At 40.5% G+C, this 21,425-nt stretch overlaps 1 protein-coding gene across 1 annotated transcript; it reads right to left on the bottom strand.

Moving 5' to 3' along the window:
- Nucleotides 1–147: 147 nt before the first annotated feature.
- CDC23 (cell division cycle 23) lies at nt 148–19,682 on the bottom strand. The gene is made up of 16 exons (XM_044226789.1): nt 19,480–19,682; nt 19,325–19,397; nt 16,676–16,813; nt 14,921–14,963; nt 14,044–14,149; nt 13,807–13,939; nt 12,076–12,253; nt 11,892–11,989; nt 11,662–11,743; nt 2,972–3,125; nt 2,732–2,851; nt 2,109–2,184; nt 1,731–1,792; nt 1,521–1,599; nt 1,324–1,443; nt 148–1,127 (listed from the first exon to the last, which is right to left on the bottom strand). Exons 1-16 carry the CDS (start codon nt 19,638–19,640, stop codon nt 957–959), a joined length of 1,794 nt encoding a protein of 597 aa, XP_044082724.1. The 5' UTR covers nt 19,641–19,682; the 3' UTR covers nt 148–956.
- Nucleotides 19,683–21,425: the final 1,743 nt, after the last annotated feature.

The raw sequence follows: 21,425 nt of genomic DNA, 5'->3' as shown, positions 1-21,425 counted from the left end.
ATACACATGACAGCCCTGAAACCCTCCAAGAATATAGCAAGAATGATTCTCTTTACCTTATCTAACAAGTGAAGTTGGAAAGAACCATTTTGTTGAAGATAACAGAGGGGGGAGAAATATAACATCAAAAATATTTATTACAACAGACCAGCTTGAAGTGAGTTTATTCTTGTCTATATAGTCACAAAACATAACACTCTTGAATGTCCATGAAATTATCTATTAATCCTGCCTCCTTGATTTGCTTTAGTAAGGGTATAGCTAACTCCATAGGCTCTTTTGCCATCAATAGTTCCCTAAAAAGTAAGATTCTTTTTGTCTCTTCTTTGATTCAAATCTAGTAGGCTCCTTTCTATTTGAAAGCTTCTACGGAAAGTCCTTAAAATGATGTTTTAGAAGACTGTCCCCACAAAGCAAGAACAAATGTATAGCTTCACTCTGTTCAAATCTTACCTCTGACAGCATAATCATGTTCCTTAAATTCAAGAATGATGAGATCATGTCTATCAAGTGCCCTGACCTCCCTAGGGTACACATTGCCCCGACTGCCTGCAGAGGGTAGAATGGCACACTTTTCTCCTTTCCATGCCTCTCTAAGGAATCTCTCACTCCCAGCAGCATTGAAACTTTGTTCCTGTAAGCCTTGCCTGTGCTAAAGTGCTGTTAAAGGGATGTTTTTTAGAGGGGAAGAGGTCTGGGAAGAAGGCCAAGATCTGAAGCCACTCTCTGAACAGAAGGGAAACAGAAGTGCTTCTAACTGGCAAAAGACAATTTCTGTTGCCAGGATTCTTCTGTCAGTCTAGACCAAAGGTGATTCTATAAACTGTCCCCAAGGAGCTATTTCCATCTGTATAAACAAAAAAACCAAGGTCCTTGGAAGAACAGACTTGGCCATTCCTTACACGGAGGTAAGGCTTAACATGGGTCTAGTGATGTGCTGGCTTGAAAGCAGCCAACTATGGTGTGACTGAAGACAGGTTGAGTGGAGAAACTCTGCGTGTGGGAGTGTTGTTAGCAGACAGTGAGGCAGGGAGGAAAAAGGGAGCAGGCATCTCAGTAGAAGGAGTCTCGCCTTGGTTCCGAAGTTGTAGGATTTGCCGGAGCAAGGCCTTCCCTTCTTCCCGGGTCTGAAACGAAGTCAGGCAACTGTTTCAAAATATGTCCAAAGCTATTCTCAAAAATAAGTTCTAAAATGCTGATATTGAAGTGTCACGGGTCAAGGTAGCCTTTCCACTTCTCACCCATCTTCCATCCCCAGGTCACAGTAAAGATCCCAAGTCTGAGCCTAAAATCTAAACCCTTTAGTAAAGAACTGCTACTCACATCATTGAATGCACAACACTTTTGGGCACAAGTTGAAGCTTCATCCCATAGCTTGCACTTAAAATAGTACTGGGCCAAATAGCGGAAAGCAGTGCTTTCCTCCAGGTGCTCCACTATTTCCTAGACAGGGAAAGCAGGAGTGACTGAGGTGGTCAGGATGAGATCAGCAACCTAATTCCGATGCTCATGACACATACCCCACAGGAATAGATATCTTGGATGTATTTGATGTAACACTGGGCAGCTTGTTCTGACTCAGTCAACTGTTCATGAAGCCTACAAAATAAATTGGTCTGTAAGTACAAATTGGATCTCAAAGCAAGCTAGTGATAAAAGTAAAAACACATGATATACCATACCAGAGAAGCCAACAGAAATAACAACAGCATTTCACTCTTTTCACTCACTTTGCCAGTTTCACCAGAGCCATTTTTTCCACATCTCCCACAGCATAAGCTCTCCAATAACACTGTCAAAAAAAAACAAACAAAAAACTGGTCACTTTGACCAATGTCCCATGTGCCATGGCCTACCACATAAAGGCCCAAGTGTTATAAGCCACCCAGAGGTGTGGATGGACTTGCAGAATGCAAAGCATTTTTACTAGACTGATAGGCGCACTGATAATGTCAGTTCTTCTTTGCTTTTTAGACTATGAGTTCATAAATACTTAAGACTTTCATATGTAGATAGATCAGCATGAAGGACCATTAGAGCAGAGAGCCCAACCGTTCATCCAAACTGCTAATTTCCGCTCCAATTCTGCAGAACCCAATTACAGATACCTTTTTGGCTTCCACTAGTTGATTGAGTTTCTCATAACATTCTCCTAAAGCAACCAGCATACGAGAATCATTGGGCCTAAGAAAAAAGAACAGGCAGTCTGAGCAAAGCCTTTAAAAAAAATCTAAAGTCCAGGACACCTGGGTGGCTCAGTTGGTTAAGCGGCTGCCTTCAGCCCAGGTCATGATCCCAGCATCCTGGGATAGAGTCCTTCATCGGGCTCCTTGCTCAGCAGGGAGCCTGCTTCTCTCTCTGTCTCTTCCTGCCACTCTGTCTGCATGTGCTCGCTCCCTCTCTCTCTGACAAATAAACAAATAAAATCTTCAAAAAAAAAAAAAAATCTAAAGTCCCTCCTTAAGGAAACACCATCACCGACCACTATTTCAAATCTATACAGTGACTGATCTTTAATACAATACTTCATATAACTGTATTATTTTGTGTTCACACTTAAACTATTAACCCATTAGAATACATTACATAAAAAATGATCAAAAAGCATACGGCACGTTTAAACCCAGGTCTCTAAGAGTCAAAACCATTCATTCACTGTGATTCTTCAGTACCTATCAAAAGGTAAAGTATGAGCTCTTCTCATAACAAACACATCATTCACCAGACTTACCGAAGTTGATGGGCCCGTCTATAATAATAAAGGCAATAAAATGGCATCTTAAGGATTTCATAGGTCTGTCCAAGCCCATACCAGGCTCTGTAGTCCCGTTTATTGACCTCAATGGCATGTCTATAAAATGCAAGAGAGACTGGTTAGAGGGCAGAATCAAGGTTAGCGACTTATAGGCTCAAGAGAGGCTCCTAACATCACAGTAATCCCCTCTACCTCCCTCCTCAACTAGAAACTCACCTATAAGCCTGAATAGCAGCAGATGTGTTCTTCATCTCCATGTACTCATGTCCCATCAGTGTCCAGGCCCCAAGATACCGAGGATTCAATTTCAGGGCTCTCTGGAAATATAAGGCTGCTTTCTCATGCTGAGAACGCAAACTATAATAATTGCCTGATTGAAAAATAAAAAAATATATATATGAATAACTAGACAGGTAAAAATATAAGTTCACTAAAATAGCATTCCAGAGAAGACATGAAACTATAACCCACTCCCCCAAAGTGTCTGCAGAAAAGCCAATTTATACAAAGGGAACATCATCATTATCTTGGGAAATATACTGCATCTATCACACATTCTGGTTTAAAAAAAAAAAAAAATTCCCTAACACTTAAAAGTTTTTCTTCAGTTTATTTCATCTGAATATAGCATTTATCCACATTTTCTTTTTTCCTCCATTTTTAATTTTTATTTCTTTATTTTTAATTATTATTATTATTTAAAAGATTTTATTTATTTATTTGACAGACAGAGATTACAAGTAGGCAGAGAGGCAGCAGAGGCGGGGGGGCAGGGGGTAGCAGGTTCCCTGCTGAGCAGAGAGCCCAATGTGGGGCTCGATCCCAGGACCCTGAGACCATGATCTTGGCAGAAGGCAGAGGCTTAACCCACTGAGCCACCGAGGCGCCCCTACATCATTAGTTTTTGACATAATGTTCAACGCTTCTTCTTCTTCTTTTTTTTTTTTTTAAAGATTTTATTTATTTATTTGACACAGAGAGAGAGATCGATCACTGGTAAGCAGGCTGGGGGACAGGGGAAGCAGGCTCCCTGCTGAGCAGAGAACCTGATATGGGGCTTGACTCCAGGACCCTGAGATCATGACCTGAGCCAAAGGCAGAGGCTTAACCCACTGACTCACCCAGGCACCCCATGTTCAATGATTCTTTGGTTAGGTATAACACCTAGTGCTCATCACATCACATGCCCTCCTTAATTATCCACATTTTCTTAATAAAGGGTAGGGACACCGGGATGGCTCAGTCGGTTAGATTAAGTGTCTGCCTTCCACTCAGGTCAGGATCCCAGAATCCTGGGATCCTGTCCCGCATCAGGCTCCTTGCCCAGCGGGGACCTTGCTTCTCCCTCTGCTTGCCACTCCCCCTGCTTGTGTGCTCTCTCTCGCTCTCTCTCTGACAAATAAATAAATAAAATCTTTAAACAAAAAACAACAATGAAAAAAAGTAGGAAATGTCTGTAGTTATGTTTTAGCTTGATAGTTTTCCAACTATATTCCTAGGTTTCTAAAGAGGTCCTCAAAGGATAAAAAGGCAGAGCTCTGAGCTCCTCTCTTCCACAAGAATCAAAGCAGGTCTATTAGCATTGGTCCTGAAGAGAACAAGTGAAAGTTTTTGGCATTTTTTGAAAGATTTTATTTGCAGAAAGGGTATAGAAGCCATCTGTCTTATGTCAATCGGGAAATGGATAAACAAAATGTATATCTCTGAACAATGGAATACTAGTCAACATTAAAAATGAAAGAATTGGGGCGCCTGGGTGGCTCAGTGGATTACGCCTCTGCCTCAGGATCAGGTCATGGTCTCAGGGTCCTGGGATGGAAACCTGCATCGGGCTCTCTGATGAGCGGGGAGCCTGTTTCTCTCCGCCTGTTTCTCTCTCTGCCTGCCTCTCTGCCTACTTGTGATCTTTCTCTCTGTCAAATAAATAAATACAATCTTTAAAAAGGAAAGAACTACTGATACATGCTACAACATGGGTAACTTTGGAAACAGCTAAGTAAAAGAAGCTTATGAGCTTCTTTACACAATAAGATTAAATATTCCAAGATTCCATTTACATGAAAATTTCAAGAAAAGGCAAAATATAGAGTGAGAAGGCAAATCTGTGGCTGCTGGGGAATACAAGGGGGACTGACTGCAAACACATTCAAGGGAACTTCCAAGGGTACCAGAATATTCTAAACTGGATTTATGGCTATGGTTACACAACTGTACAAATTTATAAAAATTCACTGAATTGTAACCTTAAAGTTGGTAAATTTTATGGTATTAAATTATACCTCAACGAAGCTGGGTTTTTTTCAATAAAGCTCTTTTATTACAAGGTACACATTTCCAGTTATAAAGTAAGTAAGTCACAGACTACAAAGTACAGCATAGGGAATACAGTCAATAATACTGTAATAACTTGGTATGGTGACTATGCTTATTATAGTGAGTGTTCAGTAATATACAGAATTGTCAGGGCACCTGGGTGGCTCGGTGGGTTAAAGCCTCTGCCTTCGGCTCAGGTCATGATCTCAGGGTCCTGGGATGAGCCCTGCATCCGGCTCTCTGCTCAGCAGGGAGCCCGCTTTCCTTCCTCTCTCTCTCTCTCTGCCTGCCTCTCTGCCTACTTGTGATCTCTGTCAAATAAATAAACAAAATCTTAAAAAGAAAAAAATACAGAATTCTCAAATCTCTGTTGTACACCTGAAACTAATATAACATTATACTTAATAATAATTAAAATAATAATTTTAAAACCCCACAAATCCTGTTTCTGTTGTAGCTATGAAACAAAATGTTTCTAACAGTACAAATGAAAAAATAACCTAAATAGTCATTAGCTAGGGAGTAGGAAAAGGGAAGGAATGAAAGCTATATGTATCAACATGGCACATTTCTAAGCCAAAATACTGATTTCGCACCCAGGAAAAGGGATATAGCCCTATGTAAGCCCTAGGTGCTAAAGGAGTGAGGATGACAGAGACATTAAATAAGTCAGAACAAGCCAAGTTTTCAGCAATGACCAAGTAAATGAGATTTGGTTGTTTTGTTTTGTTTTATCTTATTTGGAAGAGCCAAAGTATAATGAAGGTTACAACATGCTAAGCAACCTACATTGCTCTAAGTGCTTTCTAGGCATTATCTAATCCTCATGACAATTACCTGAGAGAAGGATCTACTGTTTATGTCTTTATTGAGGAAACTACAGCATAGACAGGTTAAGCCCAAGGTCACTCAGCTAGTTACTAGTAGAACCAAGATTTAAACTGAGTAGCCTGATTCCAGAGTCCAAACTTAACTACACCGTTCTATAGTATATGCTGTTATATATATTTAAGTGCTGCCTCTCAGAGATTGGGACTCTAGAAAAGACACAGAGGGAAACAATCAATTGGTATCATGACCTAAGAGGAAAAGCAAGAACTAAACAAACAGGAGATCCCTGCCACCACTCTATTCGTAAGAGAGTTCATTCTTTCGGGTCCTCAGTTTCTTTTCTTCTCTCCATTCTTCTTTCTCCTTTTTAATTCCTCTGAACTGGCTACAATGTGAAAGCTGAAGTATATTTTTTAGCCATGAACTAATAATCCTTATTTTTTATTTTTAAGGTCGGTGGGCTGAATTCAACAAATATTTATTTACCAGGTCAGGCACTGTGCTGGCCATTTATAGATATGCTGAGAAAAAAACAGTTCATTACGGAGTTCACCTCAAGGGGCGCCTAGGTGAGCTCAGTTGGCTAAGCATCTGCCCTCACCTCGGGTCATGATCCCTGGGGCCTGGGATCGAGCCCTACTCCCCAACTCAGGCTCCCCGCTCAATGGGGAGTCCACTTCTCCCTCCCTCCACCTTGTGCTTTCTCTTGCTATCTCTCTCTCTCTCTCAAATAAATAAAATCTTTAAAAAAAGAAAAAGTTCACCTCAAATGATTATTTAAAAAAATGAAAAACTCCTATATCATTACTCCTCAGATATATGTCTTCTTTTATTTTAATTGGCTCTAGGTCAAGAGGTGAAAAAAAGGATTGTTCCTTATCTCCCCAACCTCTGTTTTCTTTCTTCAAGTACAAGGCACTGTTGCCCATCTGGTTACCCAGTTGTCAAATCCTGTTTCTTCTATTTCCTAAATATCTTCTAAGTCTAATAGCCTCTCTCCATCCTTCCTGCCAATACCTCAGCGTAGGCTCTCATCATTATCCCTAGACCAGATTATTGCAAAAATCTCCTAGCTGGTCTCCCCGACTCTAGTCTTGCCCTTTTTCTAATTCTTCCAGCACACTGACTACAGTCATCATTTGAAAATGAAAATCTGAGAACTTTCATCACTCTCTGATTAAAAATTCTTCAGAAGACTCCTACCACTTTCAAAATAAGTTCCAAATGTTCAGCAAGGCATAAAAGACTCGTCAAGATCTGGCCCCTTTTTGAACATTTCCACCTCCCACACCATGCTTCCAGACGAGGAGCTCCTTCATGCCCAATGCCCATTTCATACTTCAGTGCCTCTGCAGTGCAATGCCCTTCCCAAGTCAATCCTTTTCCTTCCTTACTGAACTCTTTTACTTCTGCCCAGCCTTCAAGGACCATCTTCTCAAGAAGACTTCCCTAATCATACGCTAAATTAGGTATCTTTTATATGAACTCTCTCAGTATCTTTAGTTTATCTCAATCCTAACACTCAACCCATTACATTATAGTTATTTTATTAGTATTCCTCAATAGGCAATTAGGGTAGGTACTATAATACAAAGTATAGTGCCTGGCACTCAGAAGATGCTCAAAAGATGTTTTCTGAATAAAAGAGAGTTCTACCCTCATAACAGACTTTATCTTTTCTTCATAATGCTGACACTGAAAAGATCACTAACTCCCACTCTCACATTCCAATAGTTCCTGTTACATTTTTATTTTTAAGATTTTATTTATTTGACAGAGAGACACACAACGAGAGGGAACAGAGGCAGCAGGGGTGGGAAAGGGAGAAGCAGACTCCCTGCCGAGCAGTGAGCCCAATGTGGGGCTTGATCCCATGACTCCAGGATCATGACCTGAATTAGAGGCAGCAACTTAATGACTGAGCCACCCAGGTACCCCCTATTACATTTTTTAAATGCTTTTTTCTCATACTGAACTACAACTTCCTCAAGAGCTAGAAATAGTGAATTGATGGACTGAAATTCTATTGGTTTAAGAACTTCCTGACCTAGGGGCGCCTGGGTGGCTCAGTGGGTTAAAGCCTCTGCCTTCGGCTCAAGTCATGATCCCAGGGTCCTGGGATCAAGCCCCATATCGGGCTCTCTGCTCAGCAGGGAGCCTGCTTCCTCCTCTCTCTCTGCCTGTCTCTCTGCCTATTTGTGATCTCTGTCTGTCAAATAAATAAATAAAATCTTTTAAAAAATTTTAAAAAAGAACTTCTGACCTAGAAAGATACAAATGTATGATCTCAACGCCGGGTGTATGATCTCAACGCCGTGTGATCACACACCCAGCAACAGATATCTCCCTTTGTTTCTAGGGTACTGAGGCTTTCAATCACAACCAAGCTTACTTTCATCCAAAAGTGGCTACTGATGTGTTGATGTCAACTGATGATCAGGTCATACTAGTGTGGTGGAGTACATAGGGCCATGGTTCTCAACCACGGATAAGTCTAACCTCAAGATGTGACAGTTATCTGCATACATTTTTGGTTGTCACAACTGGGGGAAGAGGTTTGGTAGCATCTAGTGGGTAGTCTGCTTCTCCCTTTCCCTCTGCCCCTCCCCCTGCTCGTGCTCTCTCTCAAATAAATAAATAAATAAATGTCTTTTAAAGAGGGGGAGTTTCTTGATGGTTTCATCCCTTGTAGTAATATTTATTCGAGAAGCCACCTCTATTCAGGTGCAATCGCAAATAAAGACTTTAGCCAAGTATGTAACAGCCTTCCTGGTAAAAGGAGCCTCAAAGCTCACTATGGGACAGTCCCTGACTGTAATGACTTCACATCAGGTGCAGAGTGTCTTAGAAACCAAAAGCCACCAAGGGATGTTGGGAAACTGACCTTTTTCTTTTTTAAGATTTTATTTATTTATCAGAGAGCAAGAGTGCACAATCAGGGACAGCTGCAGGCAGACCTGGCAGAGGGAGAAGTAGGCTCCCTGCTGAACAAGGATCCCAATGCAGGATTTGATCCCTCAACCCTGGGATCATGACCTGAGCCGAAGGCAGATGCTTAACCGACTGAGCCACCCAGGCATCCCATGGGAAACTGACTTATTAAACACCAGGCAATGGTTATAGATATGCCAGAAATAATACTTAAAACCTGTCAAACTTTAAATCCAGCTACCCTTATGCATGGACCTGACCATCATAACCTCTATAGAGCATAACTGTTCAGAGGTCATTGATCTTGCTTATTCTCGTCAACCAAATTTAAAAGATTCCCCTAGGGGTGCCTGGGTGGCTCAGTGGTTTAAAGCCTCTGCCTTCAGCTCAGGTCATGCACCCGGGGTCCTGGGAATGGGCCCCGCATCGGGCTCTCTGCTCAGCGGGAAGCCTGCTTCCCCCTCTCTCTCTGCCTGCCTCTCTACCTACTTGTGATCTCTGTGTGTCAAATAAATAAATAAAATCTTTAAAAAAAAAAAAAAGATTCACCTATCAAAAATGCAGACGACAGTTGGTTTACCAATGGCAGCTGTTTCATGAAAAAGGGGTAAGAAAAGCTGGGTATGCTTATGCGATAGTCAGTCTAACTCAGACTGCTGAGGCCAAAGCCCTATCAGCAAACACGTCTGCCCCAAAGCAGAATTTGTAGCTCCCACCTGTGCTTTGCAATTGGCAAAAGCCTTAAAAATATTTATACTGACTCCAAATATGCCATCCTAGTCCTATATGTCCATGGTGCAATTTAAAGAAAAGGGATTATTATCAAGCCATAAGTCCCCCATCAAATGGGCCTGAAATTCACACAAATTCAAAGGATGACCCTACAAAACAAAATAGCCCTTAATATCCTGACTGCAATTCAAGGAGGCCCAGTATTAGATGGCCGGCTCCTGGCTGGGACTCAATGGCTTACATGACTAACTTGTGGCCACTGCTCCCCCAGGCTGGATAGGCCCAGGTACTCTGGGTTTTGCCTGGATGCATGGACGCATTATTAAAACCATTACCAACCCAGCTAACCTTCCAAATTTAAAACAATGGTGGATATGTCCTGTGTCTTGTTGGTATGACCACCTAGCATCCATCTTTGTTCCCTCTTTAAGACTGGAGGATGTTGTTTGACACAAAGAAGCTCTTACTAAGTACATGGTCAAATCCCTAAATGACACTCAAGATAACATTTCTCCACTAATACTGAAGTAATACAAATGTGTAAGGCAGCTTTACAAAATAGAATGACATTAGGTGCTTTAAGTCTTGCATAAGGCAGAGCCTGCACTATCATAAGAACAGAATGCTGTGTATTTATTTCAAATAATCACAAAAATATTTCTGGGTTTTTAACTGATATGAATACTCAAAATGGTGCTTTAAATGTTCTCTTTCCTTTAGTGACTGCTTTAAACTCCTGGATTGGAGGAGAATTATAGTCAACTATTAAGGATCTCTTTACTGGACTTCTTTATAGCCATACTCCTCTTAATGCATGGTCTTTTTCAGTATCTCTCTGCTTGGTGCCAAGACTACACCTACAATGACTTCACATGAACAGATGACCCCTTCTACTCAAGGAAGTTCATATATGTTAACTGTGTCGGATTCAGCTGCCTCCCCTTTCATAACTCCCCTATATGTTCCCCAACTGAACAATGTTGACCCTAGGTAGGGGATCGCTACACCCCTACTCAGCAGGAAGAAGTTACAAAAGATGAGATCTTCCACCTTCAACAACCTTGAAGATTTAAGGGTCAAAATCGTTCAGGGGGGAAATGATGAGAAAGCAGAAGGCAATCTGAAGACAAAGCATAAACTGACAGCCTACAACCTCCCCTAAACCCCCATTCCAGGGTGGGACATGTGTGATTTTCTTCCAGGAATCTCCCAACTATCTTAAAGTTAATACCTTGCTAGAGGGGAAAACAATCTTAACTTGAAAATGACAAGGCCTTCAGTATTTTATAGGTCAGTCCTCTTTAGCATATGAAAGTTCTTTTGAAACCTCCCTTTTCCTTCCCCCAACTCCAAGTATATAATCCCCACTCCTCAAGACCCCAGCACAGCAGTTCTTTCTGCCCACAGATCCTGTACCCCGATCTTTAATAAAACTGCCATTTTGGGGCTCAGTCATTAAGTGTCTGCCTTCAGCTCAAGTCATGATCTCAGGGTCCTGGGATCAGGTCTCAGGGAGCCTGCTTCTCCCTCTTCCACTCCCTCTGCTTGTGTTCCCTCTCTTGCTGTATCTCTCTCTTTCAAATAAATAAATAAAATCTAAAACAAAACAAAACAAAACAATACCATTTTGCACATGCACACACATACATCCACACCCACAAAGATGGTTCCTGAAACTATTTTTATATCAACAAACAGTGGCCACAACTTATACAATAGAAAATGACTGCATAAAAATGATGCCACATCTATGTAATACCGAATAGCTATCAAAATAATACAAATCTAGATGTACTAAATAAAATGATAGAAAAGATAAACAGTTAAAAAAGAAAAGAGGAAGTTATAAATCAGTGTTTATAATGATACAGTTTTGCAAGCAAATTATACACACACATGCACCCACACTCTCATTTTTAGTATTCACACAGCAAAATATTCTGGAATCATGTTCACCAATCTTGGAGGAGGGATTATACCCAGTTTTTACATTCTACAGTCTATGATTTTTGTTATCCTTGATGTTTTTATACCATTATTCTTACATTTATATTACTTATAAGGAAAACAAATCTTAAAAGAAAAAAGTAGTCTCTTACCAATTACACAGCATGTTTCTACACGATATTTATCTATCTCACAGAGGTTGTGAGCCAGATAACTCAACTCAGATTTCATGCTCTGGAAGAAAAAAGAAAGACAATCTAAGCAAGAGTAAGGAACTCCGTGAACTATATTTCTCATGGCTAATGCAACCCAGTGACAATCCAATCCTGGAGATTAAAGCACAAAAGAGCTTGAACAAGAGTAAGCAAAGAAAGCAGCTCACCCTGACATAAAGAAGGTTGGAGAATGTGTCCATATTTTCAATCCTATAAGGGTCTTGTTTCCTTAGCTCATTAAAAATAGATAGGGCTTTGTCAATATCTGTAGAAAGAAGATAAGAAAGTTTAGAAAACAATACAGTGCTACCTTCAGGATTTGATGGTATTTCATTGTCCTTATTCACTCACCTCTGATATTGTGATAGGCAACTGCAATTTGGGAAACAATATATGAGCTCTTAGAGAAGCCCACATCAATGAGATTCTGATACTTTTGCAGGGCCTCCTCTATCAACTGCAACTCTGTGTATATATGAGCCAGAAAAAACTCTTTCATCCAGGTGTCTGGCAAAGACAGGAACTTCAGCTGCCAGCAGGAGAGAGAGGGACACACTTAATATACTTTGACCTCTCTCCCAAATGAACATCAAGGAACTATCTTTATTGTCTAAAGAAATTTATCACCAAAACTTTATGAGAACACCTAACAATGAACACAGGGCAATTCAATTAAGTGAGCAGGACTCACAAGCACAATAGGAAGGAATGACCTAGTTGAGGAAGACTTCAAAGAAAAGATAGGATTTCAGGTGAGTCTTAGAGGATGGTTAGAATTTGAAAAGAAAAAAGAGAGAGGAAGAGGAAAAAAAGAACATTCTAAGCAGGGAAACAACATAAACACAGGCAAAACAATCCTGATGAGTGTACGTAAATAGGATGAGGAAACTAGCCTAGTTTAAGGGGAAGCTAGGTGCTCAAAAGTAGTGAAAAAATAAGACTGAACTAGTAGGGCAGGTACTATGGTGCAATAGCAAGTGGGATGCAACAGGAGACCACTACAATTTTGGGCAAGAGAATGACATAATGACATGGGTGTTTTAAGAGTAAGTTTGAAAAGAGTAAACACGATAGCTTGGGAATGGGAGTGTATAAATGGAAAAGCTAGAGAGAAAAGTAGCTATTAATTACAAGTAATTCAAATCTATGTTGAAAACCAAGATGGCGAAGAAAACCAAGAGAAAGAGATGTATATAAGAAGAAAACCATGGTGAGGTCTGGCAAATGACTAGACATAAGAAGAGTAAGAGAAAGAGAACAAATATGACTGACAGCATCAAGACTGGGTATCTTGAGAAACAAGTGATGCTATCAAGAGAGTCTCTCAAGCTGGGAGGAAGAATGAGAATTTGTCAGGCAAAATCAGAAACTTGGTTTTGCATATACTGAGTTCAGAGATAAAACAAACTTTTAATAAAAGTCTATCAGGCAGTTAGAGATAATGAATAAGAACAAACCAAGATAAGATTTCAGACACAGATTTAGCAACACATACCATTATTAGGGGAAATCAACCAGCCTTTGGCTCTTCAAAGCCAACAAAATGAAGTGTATTATCAATTCCATTAACTACTGAAGAATGGCAAAATAAACTCTATAGACAATGTCCTCTAACAATGACTAATAAAAGGATTGCTTTGATAAAGCAGTTTCCATATACATTATTTCATTAACAAATCTATAAATCTTTATGGAGTCCTAGGACAGCCCAGAAGAGACCTTAAAAAGGTTTTTAATATAATCCTTGAAGTCAGAGAAACCTTTCCTATAGCATTTCTGGAATAAGGAAACAAAGTATACTAACATTTAGTTTATACAACAAGTTACAGTAGAACTCGAATGTGGAAACATGAAATAAAGAGAAGATAATCTAACTATACATAAATACAACAGCAACTACCAGCCAAGAGCCAGACATTAGACTTTCAAATGAAGACTGAAATTCCAACAGTGAAAGAGATTACAGAAGGAGCAAAGACCTAGCTACAAGCAAAGGTTTAGAAAACCTCTCTCCTCCCATCCCATTACAGAATTACATAAGACTTGGAGCAGAAGTTCATTCATATAAATTTCTCAATTTACCATCTCTTTGTCTGTAATCAAGTTACAGAGTTCTAGCCAGGCTCCCCAATGCAAAGGCAAAACATGAGTAGCCTCCACAAACACATCAATGGCCTCTTTCACCAGGTCCAGTTTTCGAAGCACCACACCATATCTAGGAAGGCAAGAAACAATTACAGGAGAAGTTAATGTTTCATAACACCTCCTCTCTCTCAGGAGAAAATGTTATAGAAAAATCCAAATTACTCTGACACTTACAAATAAAGGCCAAATCCATCAAGTTCACGAGCCTGGTGTTTTTTGCTGAGCTCCACTCTCAATTCTCTAAGTGCCTCATTTTTTACTTGTCCTTTCTCCAACGGACCTAGAAAACAAAATCTCACATCTAAGGAAAGACTGCCAATGCTCATTTCATAGATCTAGACATTCCCTTTGGCATCAACCAAAGTTACAACTGGAACTTACACCAGTTATGTAAGAATGCTGAGAAGTGGCCAACATCTTATACAATCCATTTACTTTGTTCTAGAAATTACAACTGATAAATGGTCTGCAGTCATATGTTGTTAGATCCACAGAGGTTGTTTGTTGTTGTTGTTTTAAGATGTATTTATTTATTTTAGACAGAGAGAGATAGTGTAAGTGGTGGGGGGGTGAGGGGAGAGAGAGAGAGACAGACAGTCAGACAGACAGAATCTCAAGTAGACTCCCAGCTAAGCATGGATCTTCTAGTGGGGCTCAACCTGAGGACCCTGAGATGATTCAAGCCAAAATCAAGAATCAGACACCCAACTGACTGAGCTACCCAGGTGCTCCAGGCCGGCAGAAGGGTTTTAAAAATTTGAAAGTTATCAATGTTTAAAAATCACAAGCCTCAACTAAAAATCAGCGTTTTTAGCTTCAGGTTCCAAAGAACAGTGTAGGGCCAAGGGAAGAAAGTCTTGATAACACTAGGCCCACATTTCCTTAAGGTAGTCCTCAGCCGGAGGTATGTAACAAGCAGGAAGTTGTGCTCCCCAATTTTTAACAGTCCTCCTAGGTCCACTTCACACATTTATAACCTGCCTGGCTCATGTAGGCATTTAAGTGTACAACCCCTGCTTTAGTCCAAAAGATAAGGGAAAGAAATTCATACCTAGGCTATCGACTGTTTCATCGTCCTTCTTCTTTTCTCCAGACTGTAAGAGAAAATCAATAGAAAGGTATTATCTCAGTTTATTTTGAAACTCATTCTAAAACTAGCAACCTGACTCCAGATAAAGGGCCCAAGTCTAACCAAATGGCAAATACTACCAGCCACTGCTCTTATTTTTTACTTTTTAGAGATTTATTTATTTCAGAGAGGGGGGAAGAACAGAGGAAGAGTCCTAAGCAGATTCTGAGTACAGAGCCCAACATGGATCCTACAACCATGAGATCAAACCAGAATGGAAACCAAGAATCAGAGACTCAACTGACTAGGTCACCGTGGGGCCCCACAGTCACTACTTTTAAATAATTCAAGGGCTCCCGAAGGTTAAATCTGAAATAATCCGAGTACCAAAATAATTAGGTAAAGTACTAAATAACAAACAATTACAAATATATGAATCTTTGATATTAAATAAATAAATGGAGAAGAAGGGGAGGAAAAGCTCATGTATAATATAGAATGCCAAGTGGCAAGTAATAAATGTAGAGAAAATACTGGTGTGGAAAATCATCACTTTGCAACATCACTTTAAAGAATACTTCAGGCGGGGCACCTGGGTGGCTCAGTGGGTTAAGCCTCTGCCTTCGGCTCAGGTCATGATCTCAGGGTTCTGGGATCGAGCCCCGCATCGGGCTCTCTGCTCAGCAGGGAGCCTGCTCCCTCCTCTCTCTCTGCCTGCCTCTCTGCCTACTTGTGATCTCTATCTGTCAAATAAATAAATTTTAAAAACTTTAAAAAAAAAAAAAGAAAAAAGAATACTTCAGGCAAGGGGCACCTGGGTGGCTCAGTGGCTTAAGCCTCTGCCTTCAGATCGGGTCATGATCTCAGGTCCTGGGATCAAGCCCCACATCAGGCTCTCTGCTCAGCGGGGAGCCTGCTTCCCTCCCTCTCTGTGCCTGCCTCTGTGCCTACTTGTGATCTCTTTCTCTGTCAAATAAATAAATAAAATCTTTAAAAAAAAAAAAAAAAAGAATACTTCAGGCAAGAATCAACAATGACTGTTTAGGTTATTGACATTTTATGGCTATCACAAAAAATAATAAAATAAATATCCCTATTCATATATCCTTGTGCATATATTGAAGTATTTCTTTTTTTTTCTTTTTTTATTGAAGTATTTCTATTTGACAAGTTTCTTAAAAGTAGAATTGTCTGGTCACAGTATTTCATATGGACATAATCTGCCAAAATTGATTTCTAAAACCACTTTATGAACTTTTACTACCAAAATAGGGAGTCTACTGCCTCACACATTTGTCAATAATGAGTATTATCAGGGCACATGGCTGGCTCAGTCAGAAGAGCACACGACTTATGATCTTGGGCTCATAAATTATAGATAGAACTTAAAAAAAAAATTGTCAATTTTTAAAAAAGATTTTATTTTTTGAAGTAAGCTCTACACCCAAAGCTCTACACCCATGAGCTCAAACTCATGACCCTGAGAGATCAAAAAGTCACATGCTCCACAGAATAGCCAGAGGTAGCCATCCTTACCTCTGTAATAGGCACCCAGTACCCTGTGGATACTGTCATTTTTTAACTTTTTTTTTGATACTTTCTTTATTACCGTTAAGTATAAAGTACATTTAACAAGAAGACTACTGCTAAACTATTTTAAAGATTAAAGTTCTCCCCCTTGGTGTTAAATATGGATGTTTCACTGAAGGCAGAATGACATCTTAAAATGGTCCTCACCAGATATCTGGAATACATGTATAGAAAATAGGCTTTTTTGCTATTGCAGCCATGCAGGAAATGTGCTGCGCGATCATACTCCTTAACATCAAAGTAGGCTTTAGCCAGGGTGTAAGCATCCATATCCTGGGCATCCTCCTAGAAGAGAGATAAGTTTATGTAAGTTTAAGTAAGTTTATATAAGACAATAAAAATTAAAATTCAAGAAGCATATTCATTAACAAAAAAAGAAGTATACCCATTAATTTCAAGATGTAAGAAAAAGTATTTTGTTCCTCCCAAAAACCTAGCATATATATATATTTATTTACATATACATATATGAATAAATTATTTTGTATATTATTTTATTACAAACTAAGGTTATGGAAATTTTTAAAAAATTTTATTTATTTATTTGACAGAGAGGAGACAGACAGAAAATGAGCAAGGGGAGGGGCAGAGGGAGAGCAAGAGGGAGGCTCCCCAATAAGCAGAGAGCCAAATATAGGGCTCTATCCCAGGACCCTGAGATCATGACCTGAGCTGAAGGCAGACACTTAACTGACTGAGCCACCCAGGTGCTCCCTACGGTTATGGAACTTTTTTTCAAAATAAAAAGTTGGGGAAAAAAATAAAAATTTAAAAAACTAAACCAATACACTCAGAAACGTGTACTATTTCTTTAAATGTAGTGGGAGTTGCATAGACTTTAGTGTTAGGGACCTGCATTCAAATTGCGATTCCTTAAATTACTGGTTTCATGACATTAATAGGGAAGTTACCTAGCTTCTCTGAGAATTCCTTTCTTTTTTATTTTATTTTTTTAATTAAAATATTTCTTTTTATTTATTTGACAGAGATGCAGGACTAGATCCCAGGACCCTGGGATCATGACCTGAGCCGAAGGCAGACGCTTAACAACTGAGCCACCCAGGTGCCCCTGAGAATTCCTTCTTTATCAGTAAAATGGAGCAAGTAGTAGAGATTTGAGGAGGAAATAGTGGAAACATCATGGAAAATGTCTAGCATTAATATCTGATATTTGCCTCTTCTAGTCTTTCAAATATATACAAAAATGTAATATAGTGGGATGCCTGGGTGGCTCAGTTGGTTAACCGTCTGCCTTGGGCTCAGGTCATGATCTCAGGGTCCTGGGATGGAGTCCCGCATCAAGCTCCTTGTTCAGCAGGGAGTTTGCTTCTCCCTTCGCCTGTCTCTCCCCACTACTAGTGCTCGTTCTCTCTCTCTGTGACAAATAAATGAATAATATCTTTTAAAATATGCAATATACTGTGCAATTACTTATGTTTTTTATACTTCAAAAAGTTTTGACATGTTAGTATTGCAAAAGGTACAGAACACAGACATAATTCTGTATGTAAATAAAAGAGATGATGCATATTTAAGTAAAAAAGCATACAATCCTCACAAATTCTAGGGGTAAGTTGTTTAAAACTTTAATAACTTCATTCTCCTTATCCCTCTTGCTGCAAATATTATCAGAACAAAACCAAATATTATCAGAACCAAAACATCCAGTGTTTCCTTCATTGGAACAAGTTCTAAATATATCCATTCAGCTTAGGAGTCTAGTGGCTTTTTTTTTTTTTAGTTTATTTATTTATTTGACAGAGAGAGAGATCACAAGTAGGCAGAGAGGCAGGTGGGGGGGGAGCAGGCTCCCCACCCAACAGAGAGCTGGATTTGGGGCTCAATCCCAGGACCCTGGGATCATGACCTGAGCTGAAGGCAGAGGCTTTAACCCATTGAGCCACACAGGCACTCCTCTAGTGTCCTTTTTCATATCCTCTCACCATTTGCTTTTTTCCTTCCCCATCCCCTCTCATCTCCAATATACCTTCTGGAGTAGGAAATACTCATGGTTTCTGGGGTCAAGAAGTGGCATCTTCAGGAAAAACGAAATGGATTATGATGAAAATCATTCAGACTACACAGACTATGTAAAAATACCTGCTATATAGATCATATATGAAATATATTAGTATCTCATTTAATTTTCTCTATATTCCCTTAAAGTAGATACTATTATTATCTGCATTTCACAAATAAAAAAACTGTGGCTCATCATATTATGTACGTTGCCCAAAGTCACATGTGTAGCTGAGATTTGAACTATTTGAATCCAAAGCCAATTTCACACTGTTGTTAAAACCTTTGAGTCTTCTGGGTAGTCCTGGGTGGCTCAGTGCGTTGAACCTCCTCTTGATCCCAGGGTCCTGGGTTCCAGTCCCACATCCGGCTCCTTGCTCTGAGGGAAACCTGCTTCTTCTTCTGCCTACCACTCCCCCTACTTCTGCGCTCTCTCTCGCTTTCTCACTCTCTGACAAATCTTTAAAAACAAACAAACAAACAAAAATTTTGATCCTCCTCATCGTAAAGAACATTGGGTTGGGCTACAAAACCTTAAAAGGCTTAAGTCTTTTAAGGACTGTTTACTAATTTTCTCCAGCTTAAGTAAAGCACCACCAAATCTTTACAAAGATCAACAAATCCACACTGATAAAATCGCTTAGAACATTCAGCTCTTTAAATGCTTGAATTCCCTCCACAAACATTCCTGATAAGCATTATGGTCCCATCCAGCGACAGTGCACTCGGTAACTCTTCGGGTTGATGAGGAGCGCAAGCAGAGATGGAAATCCTTACCTCTGTAATAGGCGGCGGCGGCTGCAGCTCGGCCAGAGGCAAGGCGGGGAGGGAGAAGGCCAACTCCGCGGACCTGGAACACCCAAACTGAATTAGCTCCACGGACCCCAAGGCCAAGGATCCAAGTCCAGCCCATTTCGACCCCGACATCTCACCATTTGCTACTGTGTAGCAGGCCCCGCTCCCGGGTAAGGCCTGCGATGAGTAGCAGCTGCTTCTTAATTTCTCGCAAATTTGAGAAATCGCTGCTGGGTGGCAAGACGGGGATCACCGCAGCAGTCACAGCCACCGGGACTACAGACGGACTAGCAGCCATTTTCCTGGCTCGTCACTCCAGCCAATCACCAGCGATAATACTAGCGGTCCGCCTGCACCAAAAAAGTCTGCCAGATATTGGTAGGCTTCTGCTCCAGAATGTCCAATGAGAGGTGTGATTTATCTTGACGTCACCAAGAGGCGGGGAAAGAAGGGACAATCCCATCTCCGATTGCTCTAGAGCTACTGGGGCGGGAAAGTTAGAGAAGAAAGAGAAGATGCTAGGGGGAGTTTTAAAAACGCAGTATTTCGGGGCACCTGGGTGGCTCAGTGGTTTGAGCCTCTGTCTTCGGCTCAGGTCATGGTTTCAGGGTCTTGGGATCGAGCCCCACATTGGGCTCTCCGCTCAACAGAAGCCTGCTTCCCCCTTTCTCTCCGCCTGCCTCTCTGCCTACTTCTGATTTCTCTCTGTCAAATAAATAAATAAAGTCTTAAAAAAAAAAAAAAGCATTGTTTCTGGGCGGTACAAAGACCTACGAGTAAATGGAATAGGTGGGTTGGATGGAATAGGTGGGTTGGGAAGCTGGGGCTGGGAGTTGGAGTAAGAAAGGGTGCAGAAGGGAAAATGCCGGGGCGCCTGGGTGGCTCAGTGGGTTAAGCCTCTGCCTTCGGCTCGGGTCATGATCTCAGGGTCCTGGAATCGAGTCCCACATCCGGCTCTCTGCTCAGCAGGGAGCCTGCTTCCTCCTCTCTCTCTCTCTGCCTACTTGTGATCTCTCTCTGTCAAATAAATAAATAAAATCTTTAAAAAAAAAAAGAAGGGAAAATGCCCTGCCCCTTAGTGGTGATGTGGTTGGACAAGAGAGTGTTGTCTGTATGCAGATTCTGTACTATTGGACGACGAAATGATGTAAGTGTCTAACAAGACTGCCCGGTAGCTTCTGGATTTTACCTTGAGTAGTAGGCTATATGGCCTCAGGTGAAGAATCGTTCCTCTTTATCCACCCCAGGGGTTAAGGATAGTTAACATTAATGAGGGTTTACCCTATAACGGGTTGTCTTTTTACAAGTGTAGTCTGGTTTAACCTTTAAAACAGCTCTATGATAGTCGTATCATCCCAATTTTACAGATGAAATGGAACTTCAGGATGTTTCTATCACTTTTCCAAGGAGAGAGCCTAGATTAAAAGCCAGATCTACCCCTAGGGTTCTTTTTTTTTTTTTTTTTTTAAGATTTTATTTATTTATTTGACAGAGAGAAATCACAAGTAGATGGAGAGGCAGGCAGAGAGAGCGAGGGAAGCAGGCTCCCCGCTGAGCAGAGGCGCCCCGGCATTTTCCCTTCTGCACCCTTTCTTGCTCCAACTCCCAGCCCCAGCTTCCCAACCCACCTATTCCATTTACTCGTAGGTCTTTGTACCGCCCAGAAACAATGCTTTTTTTTTTTTTTAAGACTTTATTTATTTATTTGACAGAGAGAAATCAGAAGTAGGCAGAGAGGCAGGCGGAGAGAAAGGGGGAAGCAGGCTTCCGTTGAGCGGAGAGCTCAATGTGGGGCTCGATCCCAAGACCCTGAAACCATGACCTGAGCCGAAGACAGAGGCTCAAACCACTGAGCCACCCAGGCGCCCCTACTCCTAGGGTTCTTAAACATTATGTGAACATTCTCAACAGTTTGTTGTTGTTGTTTTTAAACTTTTCATAGTATATATGACTTTACCAGCTCTCTTGAGAATTTTTCAAATCATTTGTTATTCCTTGCGTGTTATATATAAGTGCTTTTAGGTTAAAGTCTTTTGTTTTAGATTAGTATATATAGTATATATATTACATCTATATGTAATGT

The sequence above is a fragment of the Neovison vison genome, chromosome 1 (assembly GCF_020171115.1).
Source record: "Neovison vison isolate M4711 chromosome 1, ASM_NN_V1, whole genome shotgun sequence".
Lineage (NCBI taxonomy): Eukaryota > Metazoa > Chordata > Mammalia > Carnivora > Mustelidae > Neogale > Neogale vison.
This window is presented reverse-complemented; position numbering and strand designations above follow the sequence as displayed.

What these genes read in the sequence shown, in the direction of transcription:
- CDC23 (XM_044226789.1), bottom strand. Translation starts at nt 19,640, where the DNA reads ATGGCTGCTAGTCCGTCTGTAGTCCCGGTGGCTGTGACTGCTGCGGTG. An exon ending in CCAACCTTCTTTATGTCAGG is followed by an intron (nt 11,744 to 11,891) that starts GTGAGCTGCTTT and finishes TTTTTCTTCCAG; the next exon opens with AGCATGAAATCTGAGTTGAG. An exon ending in AGACGGGCCCATCAACTTCG is followed by an intron (nt 2,185 to 2,731) that starts GTAAGTCTGGTG and finishes CTTTTTTCTTAG; the next exon opens with GCCCAATGATTCTCGTATGC.